This window comes from Danaus plexippus, chromosome 6 (genome assembly GCF_018135715.1).
Source record: "Danaus plexippus chromosome 6, MEX_DaPlex, whole genome shotgun sequence".
NCBI classification, from domain to species: Eukaryota; Metazoa; Arthropoda; class Insecta; order Lepidoptera; family Nymphalidae; genus Danaus; species Danaus plexippus.
The window spans coordinates 3,301,098-3,328,172 of record NC_083540.1 but is presented as its reverse complement, the minus strand read 5'-3'; the positions used below and the strand labels follow the sequence as shown (position 1 = coordinate 3,328,172).

Sequence of the window (27,075 nt, the reverse complement as noted above, 5' to 3'; positions counted from 1 at the left end):
TAAGTTCAGGGGTTAGTTCTCAACAATATGATTGCTGGTATTTTTTTGCTTTTCTCATTATAGTGTTCTTGGCTATTTCTTATTTCTCCTTCATTACTTGGCCACTTAGAGCTCGCTCGTGGAATGCTTTAATACCGCCTGCACTGTTTAGCTTCATCTTTACTTTAATTAGTTGCGTCTCTAATAGAATGTTCTTTTAGAATTAAGATATAAAGAACGAATGGATAACATTAAATTCTTCATATAGATGAAACTTGCCGGTCCGATGAGTTTACATGTGGAAATGGTAAATGTATACAACAAAGATGGGTTTGTGATGGTGATGACGACTGTGGTGATGGAAGCGATGAGGTCAAGTGTCCAGCACCGACCTGCCAACCCCACAGCCACTTCTCCTGTGCTGACGGACATTGTGTCACAGCTAGATGGCGCTGCGACGGCGACATTGATTGCCCTGATGGTAGTGATGAAATGGTAAGTAGGTACCGTGAAATTGTTATGCTCCGCTTTTTATGTAATTATACAGAATCTAGTCTAATCGTATCGTACCATCACACTGTCATGACAATTTAAGTGACAAACAACACACATTATAGACCTATGTTGACATAATTCTAGAATTCACATGCAAGAAATTTTATGTGGACTACTTTGACAGAAGATAATTGTAAGACAAAAATGGCTATATAAAAAAGAAACTTCGTCATTATGAATATTAAAACAGAAAAACCAACTCCGTTAAATTAAAAAAAAACCTGTCTCCGATTCCAGGGCTGCGCGACAACACCTAAAATAACATCCCCGTGTATAGCGACTGAGTTTGAATGTCGTGACCGCATCACATGTGTTCACCGAGCTTGGGTCTGCGATGGTGATAAGGATTGTGCTGACGGCGGTGATGAAGCTCCTGAGCTTTGCCGCGGGAACGTCACTTGCAGACTAGATCAGTTCACATGCAAAGACCACAGCTGCATACCAGGAGCACTGTACTGCAACGGAGATAAAGACTGCCCGGATGGTAGCGACGAAGTTAACTGCAGTGAGTATTATAATGATAATATTATTGATTCATTTACATAGTGAAGTTCGGAATTGATACCGAACTCACTTAGAAAAGGGTCATTGTATATTTGTATGCGGTAGAAGGAGGAGCGAGAATATAACAGCCAAGTCTCTCTACATCCTACTAAAAGACTTGAGCATGTCCGGAACCAAAATCAATCCGTTCTTGGAACGTGCTTCGAATGCAGCCCTAATAGGTTCATTTCAAATTAGGTTAGGTAGAGGGAGGATCTTGGACGTTTAAGAGTTTAAAAATACTCCTGAGTTGCAAGTCCCAGGCACTGTTAAAGGTACTTTCCTAAGGTGGTAGAGCCTAGCTATGGTCATACGACTACAGCTCGAACATGGGCCAGCACGACCTGGAAAGTACCACCCTCTCAAAGAAGATCGGCGTGAAGTAGTTTTTTGACTGCGTTTCGTCCGATTTGTGAAAGAGCCGGTTATTCTTTCCCTTTTCCCAACCTTTCCTCTCCCAGAATGCTGATGTGTACATTGACCCTCTGTCCTGCCTACGTCTGTTCTGAAGTGTTGAACGTTTTCCATTGGCATGGGGGTCCATTGAGACCCAATGAAACGGTTAACCGCTGGCCATCCGTTAGTCCGTAGGGGATCTCCTCCTTTCCCCTAGCTCTCCTAGCTCCTCTCTCTGCAACGCTATGGACCCAGCACCCGCACGGTGAATCTATGGAATGCGGAGAGGTTTCGTCTCATACCTATTTTGTATTTGTAAGCACACACACAAGTACTTTGAATATGAGATACTATGTTTTATTATATGCATTTGGGTGCGGCCCTACATGGTTTAGATTCAAAAATCTGACCGACAGATGGCACTGCAGTTCGTATCTAGGTTATTTAAAATGAAAAGGCTGCAACGTTGGTTACTATATAAATTGTTTTACACACTTTATACAATACTCTTGGAGCGCAACACTAATATTCACGATAATATTATTTCGGCATGTTAATAAGAAGTGGAATATTAACAATAAATAGGACAATCAGGTTTCCAATGCTTTGTATTAAATATTTAGAACCGGTTCTTGTTATAATATAAATAATATTTAAAATTAATTTTTCAATTAATTTTTATCAACCGTGTCCGTTACCTAGTTTATATAAATTAAAACTCATGGTTACTTCTTGAATGGCAATATATAATAACAATAAGTATGGTTTAACCGAAAAGTGTGTCTAAATGACGTCCATAAACTATCAAGAAACATCAGAAAACGAAACTCAGAAGTTTGGAAGGCATACATACATATATATATATATATATATATATATATATTTATATATATCCACTACTACTAGCTTTAAAAACGATATATATGTATTCGTCAATATGATTTTCAGTGATTAATTAAATTAAAATAATAATATTGTTACCTGGAGAACAAACAATCGATTAATATACAAACTATTTCAGCTAAACCAAAACACGTGTGCGACAAAAAGACAGAATTCGATTGTGGCGGCGGTATGTGCATACCCTTATCTAAGGTCTGCGACAAACGACCGGACTGTCCCAACTTCGAAGACGAACCTCGTGATAGATGTGGGGAAGATGAATGTGCCGTAAACAATGGAGGCTGTACACAAAAGTGTGTGGACACCCCAGTGGGGTACTACTGCGACTGTGAGAAAGGATACAAACTGTCTGATAACAGGACTTGCGAAGGTGAGTTGATGAATTTTCCAAAACCGATAAGAACTGGTAATAACTGGATTTATAGAGTATTATCATGATTGGATTATGAGCGATAATATCGTATCCGATACCTACCTACATTAAATTAAAATATTAGATTTAAATTATTGGCACATAAATTAGGATCTATCACTTAGTTTTGTCAGATATTTAATAATTGGAACGAAATTTCAACGAGTTCGGATGCGGTTTGGCAAATATTTAGTTCACAAATCCCTTTATCCATTTGGCAATCCGAACATGAGCCGTTATATTGTATCAATCGTACGATTTAATCAGACCTATAACAAAACAGAATGTAATCAGGCAATAAAAAAGTCATAAAATTCGACGAAATCCAAATTTTATAAATAACAAACATTCTAGTCGATGATAACGTAAATACACCGTTCATAATACCAAATACCAAAATTAATCACATATTTAAAGAAAAACACATCTAAAGAAGTAAATAAAAATAAGACTGAGTTAAATCCGAGAAACAGCGATTTCATAATAATATCCTTAATTCCAGACATCGACGAATGTCTGGATCCGGGAGCGTGTTCCCAAATATGCACCAACGAGAAAGGCACCTTCAAATGCGAGTGTCACCCCGGCTACGCGAGGGACCCTCGTGACAGGACCCGCTGTAAGGCCACCGAGGGTCATCCGTCACTGTTGTTCGCGAGACGCTTCGACATCAGGAAGATCAGCTTGGACCATCATGAGATGGTCGCCATAGTGAACGACACCAAGTCAGCCACAGCCCTCGACTACGTTTTCAGAACCGGAATGATCTTCTGGAGTGACGTCATCGATGAGAAAATTTACAAGTAAATCTCTATAATACACCTTATATATACATTATATTAATTTCCCTCGTTGCTATTTGAAATATATGAATGATATGATAAAATTATAGTATTCCCTCTACAAGGGTTATGCAAATAAAAATTTGGAAATAATCACTCAAATGTTATCACAGGAAATATTGAAAAATACGTTCCGATCCATTTCTCTGGACATATGATAATTACCTATAATTATTGGTATATTAAACGTCTATTACCTTCACAACCCAAAGAACGAACTGTAAAAACAAAAATTTTGTTCAGAATAATTTACTTCTCAAAGACAACCGAAAATAATGATCACTTATTATATATGACATACAGATTTTATATGACACAATTTATCGGGAACGGCCCATGACTACATGTGTTAACAATTAATTGACATCAATAAATAAGTATTTAAGCTCGTGATCTGTAGTTACATAACTATGAGAATCAAGACTTATAATATGATATCACGAACAACCCATTACGTTAGAACATGTCCTCAGCCTCGACATATCTATGTTTTAAACCATAAAGTGACCTGTGACGTCACTTCCGTCCAGTCATTTACAATGACACGTGTATAAATAATGACTTACAAATTGTTTTGATAGTTTTAAAAACACAGTTTAACAATTAAATTGATATCATCAGGTGATTCACGCCTGATGTGATTGCTTTTGAAAAATTAAAGATGTCTTTACAATGATTATCACAGGGCCCCAATAGACGAAGGTAGCCAACGCACGGTGGTGATAGGAGATCAGCTGATCACATCCGATGGTCTCGCTGTCGACTGGATCTACAACCACCTGTATTGGACAGATACTGGCAAGAACCACATCGAGCTGGCCGACCTTCAAGGAAACATGAGGAAGATACTCATCAGAGACAAGCTCGAAGAACCGAGAGCCATAGCTCTAAACCCCCTGGATGGGTCAGTCCTTAAACATAATTAATCAATGTCGCTAAAGTCTTATCTAGTATAATCGGACAAGTGGTGCTGATAACATTATTTTGTTTTTATGGATATAATTATCTCATAAACAACTATTGGATTAGCATAATTTGTATGATAATTTTTTTTTTTGCAACTTATCAAATTATTTTTTTTCGGAAGTTGTAGATTATAAAAATATTCCTTATAATTCTCTGTAGATAACAAAATTATTTGTAATATTTCTTAAATTATATTAATTTCAACAGATGGATGTATTGGACCGACTGGGGCCAGGTTCCCAAGATCGAACGCGCTGGTATGGACGGATCCCATAGACAGACCATCGTCTCCTATGACGTCAAATGGCCCAACGGTCTGACTCTCGACCTCGTCCGGAAACGCGTATACTGGGTAAAGAAAATTTTTATAAAAATAAATAATATATATTGTTTTAATTCTGTTAATTTGTGATTGTGTATTCTTTTTGTTTAATAAACTAGTTGAGTGAAACTACCTCAGCGTTTCGGTACTGAACCGTTCTTCTATTGGACATGGGTTCCAATCAAAATTTTTCTATGATAAAAACTAGGCACTCCAAATAAATGGGTTATCGGACAAAAAACAACAGAATCGATCGGACATTCGTTAGCCGAGATCATTTCCCTGGATGATCGACCTAAGTCGCCAGTGTAGAGTTCCGCTCGCTTCTAAAGAACTAAATAACGCGTTAAAAGTATTAAGAAAATTATATATATAATATTTAAGTGACATCCGTTTGTGATTAGTAAAAAAAAACTTACATTAAGATCTTAGAAATAAGAGATGTTTTAATTTAAAAATTTGTTTGCGAAAACCGCTTATCTATCCAAATATATTATTTACATATAAATAAATATAACCGAAAAAGTCACAAATTAAGGCGTTATGATTGTTAGTAACATCTACATACTATAATAAAAATATGTAAAAAATAAGATAAAACCTTTCTTCTTAAATAAATCTTAAAATATAAATCACTAAACAATAATAATAAAAGTTCTAGTAATAAGTGTGTATATGTACTTGGTGTTAGGTGGATGCGAAGGTGAACACAATATCGTCATGCAACTACGACGGCTCGGGTCGGCGCGTGGTGTTGTACTCCAGCGAGGTGCTCCGCCACCCCTTCAGCATCACCACCTTCGAGGACTGGGTCTACTGGACCGACTGGGACAAGACCGCCGTCTACCGCGCCAACAAGTTCAATGGAAAAGATATTGAAGCTATCACTTCAACTCATACGGTAACATTTATAGTAATATGTAGGTACATAATTTCTCAAACAATTTAATTCCATACATGCTATGCCTTATATTTTCTATAAAACATTTCGTCTATGCTGTAGTAAAAACTAAAAAAAAAAAAGAAAAAGTTTTTGTGTATATACTCGTGTATAAGGTAAGGTAATCTCTATAAAAGTGAAACTATTATGTTGATGTATTTTATTCAGTTAACGATACATCCGAAATGCGACCAAATAATATTGTCATATCCAAGAACACAAAAACAACCAATAAGTAGATATTACAAAAAAAAAGTCCTTAAAAATTATTCTAGAATCAGCATTTTTCATCTGTATTTTTTATCTATATATTTTTTATTTCTATTAAATAAAATTATTATCTTCATCGCAGATAATGATTTCGTTTTATGAGAAAATGTATTTGCAATATGACAAATCGTTTACGATTAGCGTGCATAAGGCTAAATTACAATATAAATCGGCTTAAAAAGGTATAATGCTATACAAAACGCTTTATCATTACAATGATAGAACATTGGCCTTTTACTACATTATATTTGTCTAGTCTTATATTGTTATAGATTCTCACGCGATAAATAAAATCGATCGCTTAATTATCATCCGATGACAATTGGTGTTTCAATATTTTCAGTCATAATATTAACATTATGTAGGTCAATTAGATATATTTTCGTCTCTAACTGATAGTATTTTTTGATGCTATACTCATTAAGTATTGCTCACTTGCGGTCTCTTTCGTACTATGTATATAGGTTTTCTGGAAAAAAGTATTTATTAAGTTATTCAATTCATAACAGACGTAATAATATTGTGACTATTACGAATTAAGAATAATTATGAATTAAGAATAATTGTTTAGAGTTTTGTAAGCAATCAGAAGATATTTTTATTATTATATTCAGACCTTAACGTTTTAAAAATGGAATGAAGACAAAACGTAATTGATGATTAAAAATATTCATAAAAAAGATACATATGTTATGTTATAGCGATCAACATTTTTAACATTTAAAAATATACCATACATTTTAACTGACAGCGTCGTGTTCTCTTCCTTTTGAAATAACATTGGTCCGATCATGCATCAATTATTTTTTTATTCTGGCAACACATTCTTATTGCTATTCTCTGAATTCAGTCGGAGGATTTCATTTGTTTTATTTTTCAAACATCGCACTGTACATATATCGTTGCTTGTAGTTTTTGGGGGTCAGTAACCTCAAACCTGTGTATATTTTATTATTTCATACAAGCTTTCATAAGTATATCCATGTCTAGACTCGGTAATTTGTGGGATTAAATTTACAAATAATGTAAAAATAAATTTTTGTTATTTAAATGGTAGAAATATATTTATCATTTTTCCAACTTGCTGAATCGTTTTACCTCAAGTATTATAAAAAAAAATCCAAAAATTGTACATAAACAATTCTCATATTCGTAGACAATTATACTTTTCTACAATGCAATATCGGGCGAAGGTATGTAACCGAAATGCCAAAGTTTCATATATTTCGATGGAATCATTTTATATCAAAACATCTTTGAGTTAATTTAACTTATTATTATGTGAACAGCTTCAAAACCCGATGGTGATCCACGTGTACCATCCGTACCGTCAGCCGGATGGTGTCAACTACTGCGCCGCTGTCAACGGTCACTGTTCTCACCTCTGTCTCCCAGCCCCAAAGATCGGTTCCAATTCACCGCGAGTCTCCTGCGCCTGCCCCAACGGCCTCCGACTCCTTCCCGACAACCAGATGTGCGTCGAGGACAGTGAGTATTGTATTTTTTCTTCAATTATTATTATAATACATACGTTTCTAGGTTTTTTAGGGCGCGTTCACATCAAACCAGCGTCCGGTCGACAAATAGAACGACTTTTTTTGATTAATTTTGCATTCCATGCTATTTAATTCCAATTTTAAAATTAAATGTTTTTTTTTTTTTGTTACATAAATGTTAATTAATGTTAGATACTATGAAATCTAGACATATTTATTATGTAAGTCAGATAAAATAATTCTATAAGCCTCGTTTAATTTATCCCTTATTTATAGATAATATTTATTTTGTAGGTAATTTAAGGTGTTATATCTTATCTTTTTTGCGTCTTAAAAAAAGGAGTTCAATTGTGTACTTTTCCATATTATGTCTATGAAGCGCTGTATACAAAATAAGCCTCACGTAATGAGTCATCATCTGACAAAGCTAATGGACGACCTTCCACCGTCGGTGTTTGATCACCGTGTACGTCAACCGACCATGAAACCTTATTTTTTATAAATTATTTTCCATTCAAAATACTATTTTCCATTTCTATAAAATTGTAACATCATTTACTCATAAAACAAAGGAAAGAAAATGAGAAAAAATATCTATCAACTGTATGTAGAGAGCATGATGTAAACAACGATCCAACAAATTAAACTGAAGCCTGACGTCTGACGTATTGATGCTATACGGCAAATTGAACAATTGAACAAGGTTAATAAAAAGACACCCAATGTCGTTGGAATTCTTGAATTATTGAATCGCAATTAAAAATTATGTCGTGATAGAATTTGATATTTAGTTCTTTATATGTCTATTACACTTTTATATTAGTATGATCTCCATCATAAATTTATATATTATAATATATCAAATCATCAAAAGAGATTCAAATATGGAACACGATCGTCGTTAACGTAAAATGATACCACGTCATTGCATTACGTTAAATGATCTGTTTCTAAATTACGTCATGTTTTAAATTTCAAACTCAATAATCAATGAGTCAGGATTAGAACATGACTTTAAAAAAACAATAAACATCATATTTCGGTTTTAACAGACAGATTAAAATGTATGCATCATTCTGTCTTTCTACGGAGGAAATCTTTAAAAACTTTTTACTTACACGAAACAGGGACGATGTTTTGTGGGAAATTTCTATCTCACAAATTCGCCGGGCTTCGAAAAAAAAACATATTAAACTTTTATTTAAACGCATTATTTTAAACGAATTATTATCATTACATTTTATTTACAATTATTATTATAGTTATTGTAGATTTCAAGGACAATTCTTTGGAAAAATTATAACCGATTTTGACGAATTGGTGCAAATTTACAAGACGTTTTAACAAATTAAATAAAAAAACAAAAGTCTTTAGACTATAGACTCGTGCCACATTGAATTTTGTGATAAAATTTTAAATTATGAATACACTTTCAGTAATTTATGAAGACCCAAACAATTTTTTTTTTGCATTCTGACATACCGTAGATGTTCAAATATTTATTCAGCCAAAAAAATAACACAATAATAATTACATAAAAAGCTAAATTTTGCTACCATAAGCAAGCTGGTAATTTTATTAGATCATGCATAAATAAAAGCTGCATCCATTCTCAGAACCAGTATCTTATCTTGTTTTTGTTATGCATTCATCATTTTTAATGTCTGTTAATACCGTGTCTGTCAAGTTTATTATTAGTTTGTACATTCCTGCATTTGCACGCCTTGTAAGGGAATAACGACGATGAAATTATTTAAAACGAACTTAACGACAAATATTCATAACAATTACACTGAACACTGCAAAGTATAAGAATAGTCTAGAACATTTTTTTTTTAAATACATCCATTAGCTTCTGTAACTGATGCCAACCAAAAACAATTAACTTTTTTAACCATATTTTTTCATGTTCAAAAAAAATTTGAAAACCAAAATTCATTATAAAAAAAAACCGAATACGTAAGATGTAAATACGGAACATGATTAAAAATTAATTATATATGTATTTTTTTTTTATTAAAACGTGATTTTTGTTATACAATCATTGTTACTATTCATACAATATTTACTTTATTAATACAAACAATCTTTAATAACATGGTTTTTAAAAGCATTGTAAATGTAAAAACAAACTATGTTTATCTAGTAATATGTTACTTTAGGTGCTTGAATAGTTGAATTCATACTTCTAATGTGATGACCACATATATTTTATTAGTAACAAACAAAAGGTCAATAATATTAAACCTTAACGTAGAGTAATGGAACGAATTTTTTTTATTTTAATAATGTGTTTCAGCTCTGGAATCCAATTTTATCTAGGACTTGTAACTTAAAAAAATATATATTTCCACCACTCTTATATGACTCTCCTAATTTAGGTAAAATAGGTAATAGGTAAAACAGGTATACGTTTATAAGGTAATAGATATATAATAACTAATATTTTGTTTGAATACTATCATATTTTGATTAATAAACGTAGGTATGTCATTGTGTTAGTTACATTTTTATATACATCAGTTTATTTTCTTATTCAATTTAACAATAAACACACGAGGATACAATATTATGTAATCATAGCTAGTCATTTAAGTATTTAGTTTGAAAAGAGATGATTTCGTGAAGTATGATACGGATTAGAAAAATCATTTTATTCTTAAATCATTTACAAAAGGAATTTAGTATCCGAGAAAATGGCACTACAAATATATATCTCGTATCCAAAATTTAAAATCGTTACTTAAAATTACTCAGTGCTTTTAAAATACTACGTGTATAATTGGCCTCTTTAAAAGACGTACGCGGAGGTACAAGAATTGTTCTTATAAATCAAAGATACCCCAATGAAATAATAATATCAAATAGTTATAATTTAATTATTATTATTTTTTAAATAAGTATATAATAATATATAACAAATAGTTGTAGTTGAAGTATTTAGTTGTGATATTTTGGTTAAAAAATTTATGATACGGTATAAGTACACAGATTTCTTTAATTTTACCACTCATAAGAATACGTCGAAAACAATTTATATAATGGAATACGCCTTAAAAAAAACATTAATATACAATAAATATCCTAATCTAAAATTCATACATGATATTTACCGCAACTGTTAAAAGAAAGACACGTCATTGAATGACGCAAAATCGTACGATGTTTCGATTATAATTAAAAATGCGATGCGTCCTACCGAATATTGATATTTTGAAGAAGCTTTAAATCTATTTGTGATCACAGTACTTTTTGTTATCACATCAAATACTACATCGTAAACGTTATCTTAATAGTAATTGTAAATTATTGATATTAATGTCAACAATTATCGTAATTGCAGTTGATATGAATTTATGAAGAGAGATGTTATGAAACCGCTGTTTAATAAGCTATCGAGGGCAGAATCAATGGTATACTTGGAATTTTAATCGATACAATATAAATAAATTCCGAGCGATTAAAATCGAATTATAATTTTATAGTAATCAATTGAAGAATAAACTATACTTTAATAATTAATTAAAAGTTAACCGACTCCTACTACATAGATTCTAGTTATGTATTACAATAAGGCTCAATTTAGTGAATGAGGCGAAGTGACGTCACGACATCACGCCACCTTTTGTTAGTCAATCAGCACGCGATCCGGGTGTGCGCCTACTATAACGGTGGGCACGACCTCGAGTTTTAAAATTAGATAATTTGTTTAGGAGCAATAAAAAATGTTTATTCTTTATACGAAAAACACAATATTCTGTTGTAGGTTTACGTAATAATATTAAAATAGTTAGTGTTAGTTGTTTTGCCATATGTAACCGATATATAGTGTAATATATTTTGTTAATTAATACTAAAAATATAAAATGTATTGAAATATTGAATAAAAAAAAATGAAAGTGAGTGCCGGATCGCGCTCAGTAAATGTAACCAACCGGCAATACTCAGCCGAAGTAGGGGAACGTCATTTGAATGGCGCGCAGTCGGCGTGGAGTTTTGACTTGTCATTTCACTTCATTTCATGGCCGGCTGTGTACGTGTGGACGGATTATAAGGCCGGCTAATGTTATTTAACAAAATTGTGTTGTTCTGTGTATAAACATATCAAAGGTTTATTTCGCATTATAACTTTTCAAGAAATTTCATGAAGGTCTTTAAATAAATCTACAGATTCAGTAAGACCTGATGTGGAGGTGCATAAACCAAGTAATGATTCAAAGAAACTTAATATAGTTGAGGAAAATTCTAAGCCAAGTGAGTATTATGAAAAACTATAACTTTTTGTCATATACTGTCCTAACTGTGCATTTGTATCGGTAAGGGTCAAATTTGTGGCATGCGAGGTCAAGTAACGATGTATTGGCATTAATTAATGCAGCGTGCAACTAAATATCTAGTAAGCGGAATATTAAATTTGTAGTATAAAGTCATGCCTAAAATTTGAATTCCCTGATGCTTAAACTAAATTGGGTTGAATCATTTCCATTACATCAGATAAGATAAAGATTATACATAGCTATATAATCGGGTGATCAGTAAACTGAGCCATAGTATCTCATCGCTGTCTACTAACATAACATTGTGAATGTCAAGATATATATCTGTGTGTCTTCAATATGGGATTCATTGACTGATTCGCAGGGCATGCAAAACTCCTAATTTGCAAAGTGATGAATATTTATTTGAAAGTCGATAATTAAGGAAAGGGCCAACACATATGGTTAATTTTAGAAGAGAAGGGCTAGGCCTTCTCTTTAAGCTGGGGCGTGCTCTCGCTAACTCCGAAGACGCTCCGGAAGAACCCGAAGAAACAAAACCCACGGTCGATCCTGAAGCTGAGCCAATGAAGGCTTACTGGGAGAGCGATAAAGAGGAACTGGAAAACAAACAACAACCGTTCATAGACCTTTTCCTCAAAGACGCGGCTCTTGACAGGATACCAGACACGACGGAAAAACCAATCCAAGAATCTCATTACAGTTACGAAAGATTGAGTCTTGTTTATTTGCCTGACGCTCTCAAAAACTTTAACGTTAAGGGTAATGTATTATTATTATAATTTGATTTATATAGAATGATAGGAAGACACACAGATTCGGGCGCATGCACTAGTGTATATGAACATTATAACATAAAATTGTGTTCTAAGCTAATAATAAAACGAATAACATTTCATTATTCGAAACATAGAGTAAGCTAATAGAAGTGCAATACCGAGAAATCGGAATTGTTTACATTTGAACTATCGAGGAGGTTGTAACTAATCTTATGCAAAAAATAAGCATTATCATAAAAACTGACGCTCATACTGTTAATTAAAAAAATGTACATTCATTCTAGGTTAAGATATTTCTGTTAAACATTTGGCACGTTACTATGACGTCTGTAAATAGCTTTTTGTTGCGGCTGAGACTGAGACTAAAAAAAAATTCCTGTACACTAACATTAATATTATTTTCGTTACAGATAACCGAATAATATATATAATAATTTATTTGTCTTGTCTGTATGTTATAATCACGTCTCCATACTCGCCATAAACGCTTGCTACGGTGACGGGTGCACGAATAACATTGTTAAAACTACAATTTCATATGTATTTTTCTTTGTCTTTCAAACGTATTAATATGTACGTAAATTACACTAATAAAATACTAAATTTCTTTTTTTAATGTATACATTGAAATTATTTGCATTCATATAAGCTTAATTACCACGAATTTATAAACTAATCGATTCGATAATACGCTATGGAGGTCAAAGAAAAAACTTTGTTTTTTATTCAATTGCTCATAAGTGATGTTTGTTTGCAGGTGTGCCTGAAACTCCTAAAGTAGGTTCTGGAATCTCAAACGGCGGCCGCGACGCGAGCGTGGTGGCCGGCATCGTTGTATCTGTAATCTCAGGAATTATTATACTCGCTGCTTTGGTTAGTATACAAATAATTTGTAATACACCCCATACATAAACGATAAAGCTATCACAAACATTAAACAAACTCGTTCTTCAATACCATGAGTATAACTATAGTTTTTTATTCATAATTTACTATAAATAACTGCCATTAAATTTTAATATATAAAATAGATTTATAGTAATTAATTTAATATATAAAAATAAATCTCGTATTAATATTATATTTTATTACAGTATTATAAAAGCAATAAATATCTTAACATTTAGACCTGGACCTTTCTTGTCATTTTATTGAGGTTAAAATGTAAACATTAAACGAATAGTGAGAGCTACAGGTGACATTAAAAATATTCAAAACTCGTACCAAGCGTTGCATTCACCGATTGTCCTTGCTATAGTGAATCGAACGAACATGAGCATTCAAAATTCTAAATGAATATTGCAAAACATTCTTGGATGCTTCTAATTATTTTTATCTAATTCATATCTATAATAAAACTTGCAATTAATATTTTATCTTCACAAAAGCGAATTCATCAAACGTTTAATCAGGAAGTTAAGATAAAATCTTATGATCGATTACTCTATCTTTTCTTTAATTAAAACGCGGAAATTAATTCATGGAACAAAGTATTTCTCAACACTTACATAATCCAGATCTGAACAGATTTCATATTTTTCTTACAGATCGCGGTTGTAATGTACCGGCATTACGTCCATCGTAATGTCACATCAATGAATTTCGACAATCCGGTCTACCGCAAAACGACTGAGAATCAATTCTCATTGGAACAAAATGGCTACGCACCGGGCGGCAAATTGTACCCCAGCACCGTCGGCGAAGAGGTGAGGGCGCTAGTTGCTATGGAATGTACTCTCAACATACAGAACAGTCTCAGATAATCTGTTATAAACTGTAGTTTAAGCTCAACTTTGTTTAATCTACGCTCGATAAACAATATTTTAACAATTTTACATTATACAACCCCCTCCTTGAAATCTATGCCGTTAATGTAAATAGTAAAAAAAAAAAAAATATTTATGTAGTCGAAAATGGATATAAGCCATAAGGTCTGCCTAAGACGTTTTAAATTTGATGTATCTAGTCTAAATATACTTACTAGGAATTATTTAAGGAATTTATAGATGATATTTTTTCCGTTAGTTTAAGATATGGCTATAAATTGTGCCAACATTTTTACCACATCAGTATTAAAAATAGTTGCCAAAATATGGTATAAATGGTAGGTGTCGTGTAAATAGTATAGCGAATGCTCCATTATTTCTGGAGAATTTATGTAAAATTAGACGAAATTTTGTTGTTTTACTGCTGAGATATTTATTTTTCATGCGTTAACATACGAGGGCTTTAAAAATATTGGTAAGTGTTATCAATTAGCAACCGTAATTCATTCTATGTAGATGACATTATCTTAGATAAACGAATTATCATCATCAATCTTTATAAAATATTTATGTCAATGTAAAAATTCTGGTTTATCATTTGTTTAATGGAAACGTTTTCTTCACAGGCCCAGGAACCACTCAATACACCTGGTACAAATGACTTTGTATAGTGTACGAGCTGGCAGTAAATATAATTGTATGTCATTAAATGTTAAAAGAAAAAGGAGGAAATGTGATAATTTAAAGTGTAAACCAGTGTTAATCAGCTAACATTATGTAGTGAGTTGATAGCATAGTGCAGTGAATCGTGGAGCTCATTGGAACAGAGTTCGCTGTCTGCTATCAAACATAATCAATTTGTTGAGGATCTCAAAATTTTATAACCCGATTGTCACATGATTGAATCTTTTCTAACACAATATGTCTGAATGCAAGATCAGTTTCTCTCTCGCCTTTGCAATTACATGATAAAATGTGGTCAACATATCGCATACTAAATACGGTGTGATCTTTTAATATTTCTCCATGATTTTTCTTCTTTGATTCTATCCTGTGAACAATTTTTTATATGTAATTGTATTGATGTGTGCTTGTGCCTGGTGCATTGTAATTTAATGTTATATATTTTTTTTTATATATATTACTTTTTACTTTAAGTTATATAAAATTGTATAAAAATTGCTTCATGTTGAAAATTATCACTGATATCTAAAGTCATAATATACTCAAATGAAATAAGAATGTTACTATTTTTCTTTTACATATTAAATATTATAGAAATATTAATTTATTGGAATTATGAATGTTTTATGAAATGTATGTAGCATAGAGTAGTTAGTATATTTACATTGCTGTATTTGTGCCAATTTTTTTGTGAATCCATTCGCCAAAATTTACTAAAATTTTATCCTAATTAAATTATAGGTATTGTAAATTAAAATCATTTGATAGTTTATTTAAATGTATATTTATATTGTTATACATTTAACAGTTTTAATGGTTCATTATATATTTTATAAACATTTTGTTAATTTTAATATTTTTTCCAAAAAAAAAAAAAACGTCAAATTAGATCTGTATTTGGATATTAATTAAAGCAAATTCCTGCCAAACACCCTCTAAATCTACCTTAGAATGTAATAAAGATTTGTAATGTAATTCAATTACACAATGCACATTTCATATACGCCTAGCTCAATAAGTGTGGTCACTATAAATATTGTGTAAATATTGTCAGTAAAATATTATGTAAAAAATGTTTATTTATTTCACCTACCAGCTACACCAACAAGACATTACTATAATACTCATCGTCATTTCCGCATCAGGCACTTAATCGAGTATTCATATGCAAAAATTTGCTTATCTACATTTTTTCAATAAATCGATATCACGATACTGTTTGATGGTAGTGTTACAAGAAGCGCCATCAGTGCCGTACTGGTTATAATATTCTATAATCCTTAGAATTATTTTTATGACTAATCGTAATTAATTATAATACTGAACCATTTTAATTCCGTAATGGAACATTTTGTAAGACATTTACTGATAGTAACGCTGAACTTTAAAAATCAAGTCTGAAACTATTCCTCAAACAGGTACCAAATTCCATTTTTTAAAGTTAATGGGATACATCTAAAACTGTTTTAAATCATATAATAGTGTGTGGACTACGAAATAGATATCTTTATTCCATTGAAAAGGTGAAAGTAAAAAAATTGCTTAACATGTCTACAAACGTTATGTCAATGGCAAACGAAGTCTGTCAGCTGACCGGACATTTTGAATCGACAGTACTTTTTAACGAATGTTATTTATTGACAAGTTGAAACACAAATGGTTTGGTTGGACCCTGTGGGGCGAGGTTTTTCTGTAACTTGATACTTAGAGCTTCGGATACCATACAAAATTTAACCCTTTTTACATATGATTAAGTTTCACTAAAAGTAGGAAAGCTGTGGACCCTAATGCATTGCACATCCTCTCCATTGCCATCCCTAGGTAATGACTCTTCTGTTTCGAAATTTTATTTGCTTTAGAGAGGATTAGTACTTTATTAATTAAATATCATAACAAAAAGATAAAGATAGCGAGAAATAGACTCTTAGTGTTAAATATATAAATAATCCTGTGATCTAGTTTTCCATCTTGATACATGATTAATCCGGCGCGGCGGGAGTGTATTAAAAAAAATAAAAATATTCCATCGACTATGTGGCGGGGTATGACATGTCCACGAATAAAAATTCTTGTACCCATATGTAAATGTAAATGAAACTTTAATTTTATTTATTAAAATTCATTATTTTAAATTATTATTAAATGAAAAACTGTCACATTATACATACATTTCTACATTAAAAATGTAGAAACTTTTGGCATCTACGAGTGCTAGAATTATTGATTCCGTACTTCGTTAGTTGGTTTGGCACACAAACACGGAAAGGGCACCGTCCTCTAAACACTTACGACTTACAGCATCTCATTAATTGTCATGTATTCATGTGGAATGTAAGCTTCTTGGCAGTATGAAACAAATTGGTGTAAGTTCTCATATGAGTCATATTTTCGATTTTCTTCCGATCATCCCTTGCAGACTTAGACTGCCGATTCAATTTGTAAAGACCAAGTTTTCGCTTATTTGAAACTTGATTGTCGTCTCAAGATCTACCACTCTCAAAAATTTATTTACTATTTGCACCAATGTTTGTCAAAATGATAAAAAAGACATGAAATAATAAAATTAAATATGAATAATGTTAGCATTGGATACACACGTAAACTGTTTGTCGGGGTATCACTTACCCCATCTAGGTATGATCACGTGTTACACGTGTGTCTGACACCACGAATCTATTACGCCAGTGATCCCCCCCCCCGCATTACCTTACATCCGGCCGTTACTACGTAACTTACAGGAGTAAACAATAAAAATGTACGCTAGTAAAAAGAATTGGCGGGGTATGCTACACCCCACCATATTCCCGTCGACTTAAGTCCATTATGGATATATTATCATTATAACCAGTTCGTATACGTTTACGAGATAATTTGTAATTCTATGAAATATCATAGTAAACTATTCCAAACCGCAATGTTTTGTAAAAAAATAATAATAAAAGAAAATTTATTAGAAAAGTGATCTATACGTGACATTGATGTTTCTATTTTAGTTCAAAGTTCTATAGCACTTCAAAGAAAGTATTGTTTCAGATAACGCAGCCGGTATATACTCACAAATAATTTGTCGATTCAAGTGATTAATACATTATTTAATAAATAAATATACTCAAACAATGTATATAAGAGGAAATAAGTGAGTTACATAAATAAAATGCAAGTTTAATTTTATTTTTAATCAAACGCTTACAACAAATAACCTACATTAAGTATAGATTAAAAATTACAATATTTTTCTAGCACAAACTGTGACGCGGAATGTTGAGCCCGTTAATTATATATATTAAAAAATATATATACGTAAATGTCATAACATGTTTCAGATATTCACTAGCCTGTGTACGCGAGTAATGAGAATCAGGTACCAATTATTTAACATATTTAAGACATTTACTTTTACGCTAGCAACAATTTTTGTACCTTGACAAATACCTGATAGGTTATATAAATCCTTTTTTAAACATTAAATAGCTACATATTTTTCATAAGTGCCGGTTCTGTTTATCATAAATACTTGAATAGCAAACATCACTCATAGCTTACTATTTATTAGTATAGTCCAAGCTTGAATCGTCATTCTACATACGAAGCGTTTCCGGTCTCATTCAATACACTACGCTAATACTATAATCTGTTAAGATATACGAATGAAAAATTGGATGCGCTCCGTAAGTAGCGTGAGTGTAAACTTAGAGTAAGCATCCTTACTATCATTAGCTATATAAAATATTTTTGGTAGTAGTTACACGAGGTACCTTATGTTCACAATATTGGACATTATTGTACATTTATAACCTGAAGTTACAGAAATTTAAATTCCTTTATTAGATCTATTGATTGTCATGACATACTCTATTTGTAAGGTTCGAAATCAAACCTAAGAACTATCGTTCCCAAGCCACAATGGTAACTACTGAGCCAGAGGGTTAAAACAGTAACCTGGATAAAATATTTAAGAACAATTTCTTAGTTATATAACAAATTTACTAATTTAATATTCATATATTTCCCAATTTAATAGTCATTACAACTTCAATATGGGAATATAAGCACATTTTAAATTTATAAAAAAATATCTAATGCACACATTTAACCTAAAAATTAAGCTACTTTCACTACTTTCACTTATCACACAGCATACACACATATGAAAAAATAATAAAAATATTAATAATTAGTTTGAATGTGTTTAATAAAATTAACATTCTACTGACCAAAATATATCCAAGACAATTCAATATTGAGATAATATTGAATGAAATAAAACAAATTAGTTGATTTATTTAAAATAATTACATAATTGTGAAAGTTATTGTCTTTCTGACTGAAAGTTATTTGTTTGAAACTTATTATTTAGTGATGAGCACAAAGAAAATTTTATTGACATTAAAAAAAAATTAGATCCTGAATTTCAGAAACTATTCCTAGTATCTGTGAAAGGTATTGAAAAGTTTTATCGTAAATTATGTTTTGAATCACAACACTATGAAAATCACCCCAATGTAAATAACAAGCTCATAATAGCTTACTTTTCATCATTACGCCGTATTCGGTTTTGTCTCTTTATTATTATGCATACATATTTTATCCACAACAATTATAAATATATTTGGCTTACTTTCTCTCACTATGAAATCGCATTTCAAGTAAACATCACATGTTTGGTAAATTATTTGAATGAAATTGTTAAATAAACAAGGAATGGACTTATCGGATTGTCTTAAGGGCGTAAACTTACTAATACTAAACAGGGAAATTAAAATAATAAATAAATTTAAAAAAATGACCTGAAATCTTATTAATCTCAGTTAATTACTATTAACATCTACTTTTTTCTTCTTATTTATATGAACATTGGTTTTCTCCGGTGTATTCGTTGAGCCCTTATATCGATATTTTGGTAATTCTTTCAACATGTCACACTGTTTTGTGATGTGATTTTTGTATGTGTTGAATGTTCCTGCATTGATGTGTTCACGAGCATGGATGAACATCTGGTCGAAGTGGTGGAGATTGTGTCTGAAAAGATATATGTAAATAAAAAATAAATGTAAAGAACTAATAAATAGTAAATTATAATATATTTAATAATGATTTGGAGATTGTATAGAATACCTACTATGAATTATTTCATACATTTAAGAAAGAATTTTTTCTTTTGAGTATAAGTATTACAAATAATATTAATGTTTTCACATCACAGTTTTCATGTTTTTGAATACAAAGCCACATTTAATAATAGACAGTAATTGCTTTTGTTAATTAATTGGTACATAATTCTTGTTAATATGAAAATATTAGTATACTATGAATATAAATCATAAAAAAAAGATATAAATTAACTTTGACAAACATGTCTATTTCATACATTTGAAATGATTAAAACTTAAAGCAATTTTTTTTTTTAATACATAAAAATCATAACATACATATGCATAGATTTCTGTACATGTGATTATGTAATAAATTTTGCAAACAAATCTTAATGAATATAATATTAAAGGAGTTTTAAAACAAAAAAATTAAACCTACATGCTCAACAACACAGAGGCCAACATTTCCCTTGTGTTCAACAAATGTCTTATGTAGGCCCGCGTGTGCTTCTTGCAAGTCAAACATTCACAACCTTTGAGGATGGGATTGAAATCTTCTTTGTACCTGCAAAAATTAAACATATTAAAGGGATATCTGATAATAAAATTCTAGAAAATTGATAAAGAATTCTGATCGATATGAGAAATTACGATGAGAAGGGATGTTGAAAAATAGAAAATTATTTACATAAAATTTCATTAGTATTCATAAAAAAAAATACACTATACTTAATTAAAAAAAATATATAAAAAATTGTATCTTTTTAATTAAATTTTTAGTTTGTGACTTAATTCTATATAAATAAATTCAGAATCTTATTATATGTTATATTGTTTTAATGTGTAAATTAAGCTCACAGTTCATCAATCATATCCAATAAGTATGGAGTTTCATTCTCTTTGGTGACATCAAAGCTTAGTTTCAAAGCAATTCCCATATTCGTCAGTTTGACTGCATAAGTTCCATCGAAAATGTCCCAGCCATGTTCAATCGCTGATAATGTCATTGCAGGATTCCAACATCCTTCTAGAATACGGAAAAATTCTTTGGGAAGACCATCCTTAAATAAGAAGTTAGTAAAATATAAGTTCTACATACTTTTTATATATGTATCAATAGACAAGTTATTATTGCTATGATGAAATCTAAGATCTAATTAATTTAACTAAGCTTGAACTCGGATATTTGAATATGGTTTCCTTGAAACAAAGTAAAAATGCGAAATTACTTTAATTAAATTATCATAAACAGATGTTATCTGTGCATCTATTAGGCAGTAAGCGTATATAAGTGTTTTGCTATAAAAATTTACTGAGTTACATAAAAAAAATCTCTCTATTTATAATTGAATTACGTTTTATGGTTATAGAAACAATTCATTTGTTTTAATATTGCGATAAAAAAATATCACTTCAATAATAAGGCAATATAATAACTTGAAAAGCACAGTTTAATTCATAAAAACTTAGTGTTTCTCTGTAATGCGGTATAAGGCTAACATTTGCTTTGTATTTATAATTCAGGTCTACAAAACACTTACACCAACTTTCTTAAATATATCACAGTATTGGTTAGTGTATTCTTTTAGGAAATCAGTTCCGTCGGTGATTCCTTCAAGAGCTACGCCAGATATACAATCTACATGTTTCAATATATTTTCAATACATTCATCGCATTTCTTTTGGTTCTGTGCACCGACTACGACACCTGGAAGATGGAAAAATAACAATTCATAAATTAATATTGATATATTTTAGTATTTGGTTTAAATCATTCAGCCAATTATTGTTCATCAGTTGGCAATTATTATTATTATTTATCTATGTATACTTCATTTATCAAATGTCATTTACAAAATATTCCATCCCGAAAAATAATGTCCAGCCGTAGGAATTTAATTTTTGTAAGAAAATTAAATATGTATAATTCTTTACAATACACAATATTATATTTATATTTAAGTGTTATTTCATTATTATATAAGTTTTGATTGTTTTCAAATTTCTATAGGGCACTTATTTGTCTCTTTTACAATTATTTATTTTAAAAAATACCTTAATAATACCAAACATAATTATTAAAAAAACATTTTTTTTAATTAGAATATTCATTAATACCCAATTAAATGACATTCTAGTTACTGGTTGTTTTTTTTAGTTTGTTTTTTATTCTATCTTTTCCTTTACTTTTATTTCAACTTGGCTTACAAAGCCACTTTTTCATGGAACACTTAAAAGAATTTATTGCATTCTATGTATGCAAATACCAGAAGTTTAATTGGAGTTTGGAAGTGTAAGTGTTCAACTTAAAATTGGATTCTTGTATGAAGAATGATAATTTATATAACATTAGTTTGTGTACCTTTTCATTTGTACTATTTAATTTCTATAGAAATAACACATATACATACTTTTATATATAAATTTTTCATTATAAACAGTTTCCAATGATTTATTAAATGATTATTTAGATAACATTATAGGTTTAAGATATTAAAATTTGACTCTTGTTGAAAACCCATTGAAGTGTTACACTATCTATCATAACTAAGAAAATATCAATTTATTAAGATATTCCAAAAAAAAAAATTGGTCATAACATATTCATAGTATGTGCTAACAAGTAATACTCACCCACCAGAGCGCTATTCTTCAACTCCTTAGATGCTTTATATCTATCTATACATGTGTTGAGTAACTTGCAGGTACGTTCGACAGCCTTACTAGCCCTTTTTGGTGTTTCATTGACAGACATGCAGCCATCTGCAATCGCCAAAAACATATCTGGTCTGAATATTTCCATTAAATCCATATATCTGTAATTATGTGATACCAAATGTTACCTCATTAATATTTCGGTACTCCTATATAGTATGAATTTTATATATGTTAGGACCGTACTTGTCAGCGGTGATCATTTTCTTTCCATGTTTAGTCCATAAAGGAATTTTACCTGGTTCAAAATGACCAGGTGGTACAGTCTCATAGAAATTATTAACTGTAACACATGCTACATGTTCAGGTAGGCCAGCAAACTTTGTCACACCTTCATTCTGGGCCTTGACACCTGTTTCTAATTGAATCGAATTCGTTAAAGGCATGACAAGTATTTGTGAATTAGTGAAAACACGAGCAAGAACATCAGCTGTTAAATGTACAATGCTTCCTCCCTGAAAGTTATAAAAAGTTGTTCTTAGCCAGGTAATATTTCACCATATATTTTACTTGGCACATCAAATTAAACTACAGGAAAAATCCTGTCTTTAAAATTTTAATACTGTAAACATTTCTGTCCGACTTGAAGTTGATTTTAGCTTAAATTTAAAAGTAAAATTTTTTAACAAATATAAACTATGTATTAGGTATACATAGAGAAGGTAAGTCTATGTTAATCCTGTCGATAGCCACGTGACATGAATTTATACATTTGATATAAAAATCTGAGATATTTAGCATGAAATATAATCAGACATTAATGTAATATACCTGAGTAAACAATCCAGAAGTAGGAGTTTCTATTACGGCATTAGGACACTTCACAAAACCAGTTAGGTTACCAATGCGTTCACTGGAGCAACCCGCTTTTGTTACTATAAATCGCATTTTTACGAAATAAAAAGTGTAATTAGAATTAAAATTTATGTAAACGTAGGACTTCCTAATTGAAAAATTGCAAATGTAAAGTATAGTGAGTTTTATGAAACCAGGCGGCAATTCTTTTCAAAATATTTAGGATGTCAGTTGTCAAACAATATCTTACCTAGATAATTAAAAATATTAGATTCTGATTTTAAGTGTCAATGACACAGATGAAACAAGCACACATTAAAGTGGTCGTAAAATAATTAGTTGATATAATTTGTCCCACAAATAAAAACGTTGACATTGGCAAAAAGACATAGCATAAAAAATTTACCAATTTATCGAGAAAAAGTAAATAAAAAAATAAGTTAGAAGATTAAATAATCAGATTCATCTTTTATAAGAAAACTAAAGTATTGATTAATTAAATATATTTAATAATGAATTAATTTAATTTAGAATCTGAACTATAATCGTATCAATGATTTATAATAAACCATATAAGTTTTCAGATTGACACGATTTTATTATGACCATGTCCGGCGAAAAAGCCCAAAAAATACGAAAGTAGTTATAAAGTAAATTGAAAACTAACGGTATTTATTAAAACCCACATAAGTTACTACATAATAACGAGGTCTTAAAAGCTTAAATAAATGTACCAATATTTAAAGTCATTGGAAATAATAAATGTTTTTTTTTTCTTCTAACGGAAAAAATCATTTCATTAATAATATTTAATATTTTAACTTGTGTTTACTAAATTTACTTATTTTTATGAAAGAATAAATTGCTAATTTATTTTTGAAACAATTATAAAAACATATGGATATTTATTAATTTCAATATTTAAGGATATAATTTAAATATAAATGGGGGTAGTAAGAAAAAGATGTCAATATTTTTTTCGGAATAATTTTCCAGATATCAGAAGCCATTGAACATTAAGTCTGACGAATTTCAGTAGCGTCCAACTGGAGAAACATTCAAAAGCTAAATATCACTTGCATTTTCTAATTAAGATAATTAAATAACAAATCCCAAAATGGAGAATTATAGTGATTCAGATACAGAATCAGATTTTTCTGAATCCGAAACTGAAAATGAATACGATCTCTGTTGCCAGCGTGGATCTGGGACATGTGCTTTGCCCTTTGATCCCACATCGATTGAAAATATTATTTTATCTATTAGTGATCAGTTTAACTTTCGCATACTTCTCAATGATAGCAGAGTAAAAAGTGCAATTGCTATAACTACAGGATTGACTCTGGCTGGAAGTTTAATCGGAAAACATTATGGAGGAAAAGTTGGAGCAGCTGTTGGCGGAGCGGTTGGTGGTGTGTGCGGGCTTGGAATTATTGGTAAGAATAAATGGAAATTTTTAATTTGGCTGCAATTAAATATATTCAAAGATTTTGCTATACTTGGTATGATGGATTGATAATTCGTAATTAGAGTATTAATTTGGATTTGGTTTAAGTTAAAAATTTTATTTTAGCTGTGTCAATGCGGGACATTTGGCAAGATATAAAAGGCAAATTGTCTGAATTGTTCGATATCGTGTACGATTACCTGGCCGGGCTGGGAATCAACGATTACAAAATGGCCGCTAAGTTCTTGATGCAAAACAGTTGGGACAGCAGACAGCTTGCCGGAATCGTTTTACAAGTTTCGTCAGATGTACTTGGAAAGAAAATTTTATCAAGCCTTAATGCGGCGATATAATTTAATTTTGTTTACTTTCTGAAAGACTGAATTTATGACTTACGACTTTGAGACGTATTGTATGTTTTACCTGTGACGAATTGTTATTTGAATAAGTTCTTTATTAGGCGCCTAATATGAAGACATAGTTTGTTTTAGCGTATTGTTTTAATGTGTGCAAATTTATTGCGTTATAATATTATTTTATATTTTGTTGTGTATTTTTTAAGATTTTTTCTTTATCGATCTAATTTTTTCCTCTTTCAAAAATCTAAATCCTCTTCTTACTTTATTCACAGTATGTATTTATTATATTAATTTATGTTTCAAGATAGTGTTAATTAGCTGGTATCTAATTATAAAATGATTTTTAAAAGAATAAATTTATAAGTGAATATTTCTATTAATTATTTTTTTTATTTTCCTAATTAACAACTACGTGGGTAGAAATTTTTCGAGGCTCTATGACGTTTGAATATATGAATGAATTATTTTATATTTAACAGCAACTAATTCATAATAAAAATATAATCACAATGCTGTCACAATCAAATCACAATGCACAATTATCAGCATTTTCTAAGCTCTAGCTTAAAATTTTTAATTACTTTTTTTAAATTTATGTATATGGTTTTTTTACTTTGCCAACCGACCGGATGGATTTAAAATGACCTGTCTCCAATTTTGACTTCCTTTGATGTTAGATTTACTACCTCCAAAATCCTGAAATTATATTCTAAAGCATATCTCAGTTAACTAATTATGCACATACTTTATGCAAAGTCTTTGAACGCATAATATGTTGCTTTCATAGTAGATTTGATTGAGATTAATTTTCTTAGTTGTCAGTTAAATTGATGTTAAAGGTGTCTTATGTTATTGCTGCTTTATACTTTATATTATAGTTAATATTTTGTGACATTACTTAATAGACAATTATCACATCTGATGATGTACAAATATGTCTATTTAAAAGCCAAGTCTCAAACTACATCATCTAAATGTCAAAACGTAAAAGAAATATTTCATTTTATTGTGAAATATAATAAAGTAATTAATACTTTTCCCCTTATTATACTGGGGAATAGATTTTAAATTTTATGTTGCGTTAACAATTAATTAGTGCAATAGCATCTTACCCTTTCAAAAGGGTTATTCACCCTTCAAGTTTTATTGTACCATTGAATGTTGCCCGACATAATAAAGCTGTATTAAGATTATTTACATTATGCTAAAGTAAATTATATCGTATATTAGCTGTATTGAAATATTAATTTTCTCATTAAATCTTACAGGGGAAACTCCTAAGCTATGTTTTTAAATTAATGTTCTCCAAACGGTTTGGGGTCAAATTAGAATTTGTGGACGCAAATTTATGCTCTAAAATTTAAACCACTAAGATCGCGAGCATTTAATTTAGCCTTGATATTATAAGATGTAAGTATCCGTTTGGTCACATTTAGTACCTCTGTGAGATAACGTTACGGCGATTATATAACTATATTTGTTAATAAAACCTACATAAGTTAAAAAGAAATAAGAAACAAAAAGGCTAAAGTACTT

The 27,075-nt window shown here is 30.6% G+C and overlaps 3 protein-coding genes across 12 annotated transcripts in view; 2 read left to right on the top strand and 1 right to left on the bottom strand.

Moving 5' to 3' along the window:
* LOC116778831 (low-density lipoprotein receptor) overlaps positions 1-15,572 on the top strand; it is a 116,145-nt gene extending 100,573 nt beyond the window's left edge. For 4 of the 10 annotated variants that reach the window (XM_061529734.1, XM_061529735.1, XM_061529740.1 and 1 more), the window contains exons 5-16: positions 248-474; positions 772-1,039; positions 2,495-2,746; positions 3,291-3,591; positions 4,316-4,534; positions 4,804-4,948; positions 5,610-5,819; positions 7,418-7,616; positions 11,795-11,878; positions 13,438-13,553; positions 14,228-14,386; positions 15,073-15,572. In XM_061529734.1, coding sequence (XP_061385718.1) covers positions 248-474; positions 772-1,039; positions 2,495-2,746; positions 3,291-3,591; positions 4,316-4,534; positions 4,804-4,948; positions 5,610-5,819; positions 7,418-7,616; positions 11,795-11,878; positions 13,438-13,553; positions 14,228-14,386; positions 15,073-15,117 — 2,225 coding nt within the window. In that variant the 3' untranslated portion in view covers positions 15,118-15,572. Of the gene's footprint in view, positions 1-247; positions 475-771; positions 1,040-2,494; positions 2,747-3,290; positions 3,592-4,315; positions 4,535-4,803; positions 4,949-5,609; positions 5,820-7,417; positions 7,617-11,794; positions 11,879-12,265; positions 12,474-13,437; positions 13,554-14,227; positions 15,021-15,072 lie in introns of those variants that run through there. The other 6 variants (XM_061529737.1, XM_061529736.1, XM_061529738.1 and 3 more) reach the window with 5 other exon arrangements.
* A 2,719-nt stretch (positions 15,573-18,291) lies between these two features.
* LOC116779051 (queuine tRNA-ribosyltransferase accessory subunit 2) lies at positions 18,292-23,968 on the bottom strand. The gene is made up of 7 exons (XM_061529741.1): positions 23,710-23,968; positions 23,125-23,393; positions 22,858-23,039; positions 21,765-21,931; positions 21,082-21,284; positions 20,663-20,788; positions 18,292-20,149 (listed from the first exon to the last, which is right to left on the bottom strand). Exons 1-7 carry the CDS (start codon positions 23,824-23,826, stop codon positions 19,939-19,941), a joined length of 1,275 nt encoding a protein of 424 aa, XP_061385725.1. The 5' UTR covers positions 23,827-23,968; the 3' UTR covers positions 18,292-19,938.
* Positions 23,969-24,728: 760 nt separating this feature from the next.
* On the top strand, positions 24,729-25,596 carry LOC116778992 (uncharacterized). Its single transcript, XM_032673113.2, has 2 exons — positions 24,729-25,169; positions 25,307-25,596. The coding sequence occupies exons 1-2, from the start codon at positions 24,851-24,853 to the stop codon at positions 25,531-25,533; spliced, it is 546 nt and encodes a 181-aa protein (XP_032529004.1). The 5' UTR covers positions 24,729-24,850; the 3' UTR covers positions 25,534-25,596.
* Positions 25,597-27,075: the final 1,479 nt, after the last annotated feature.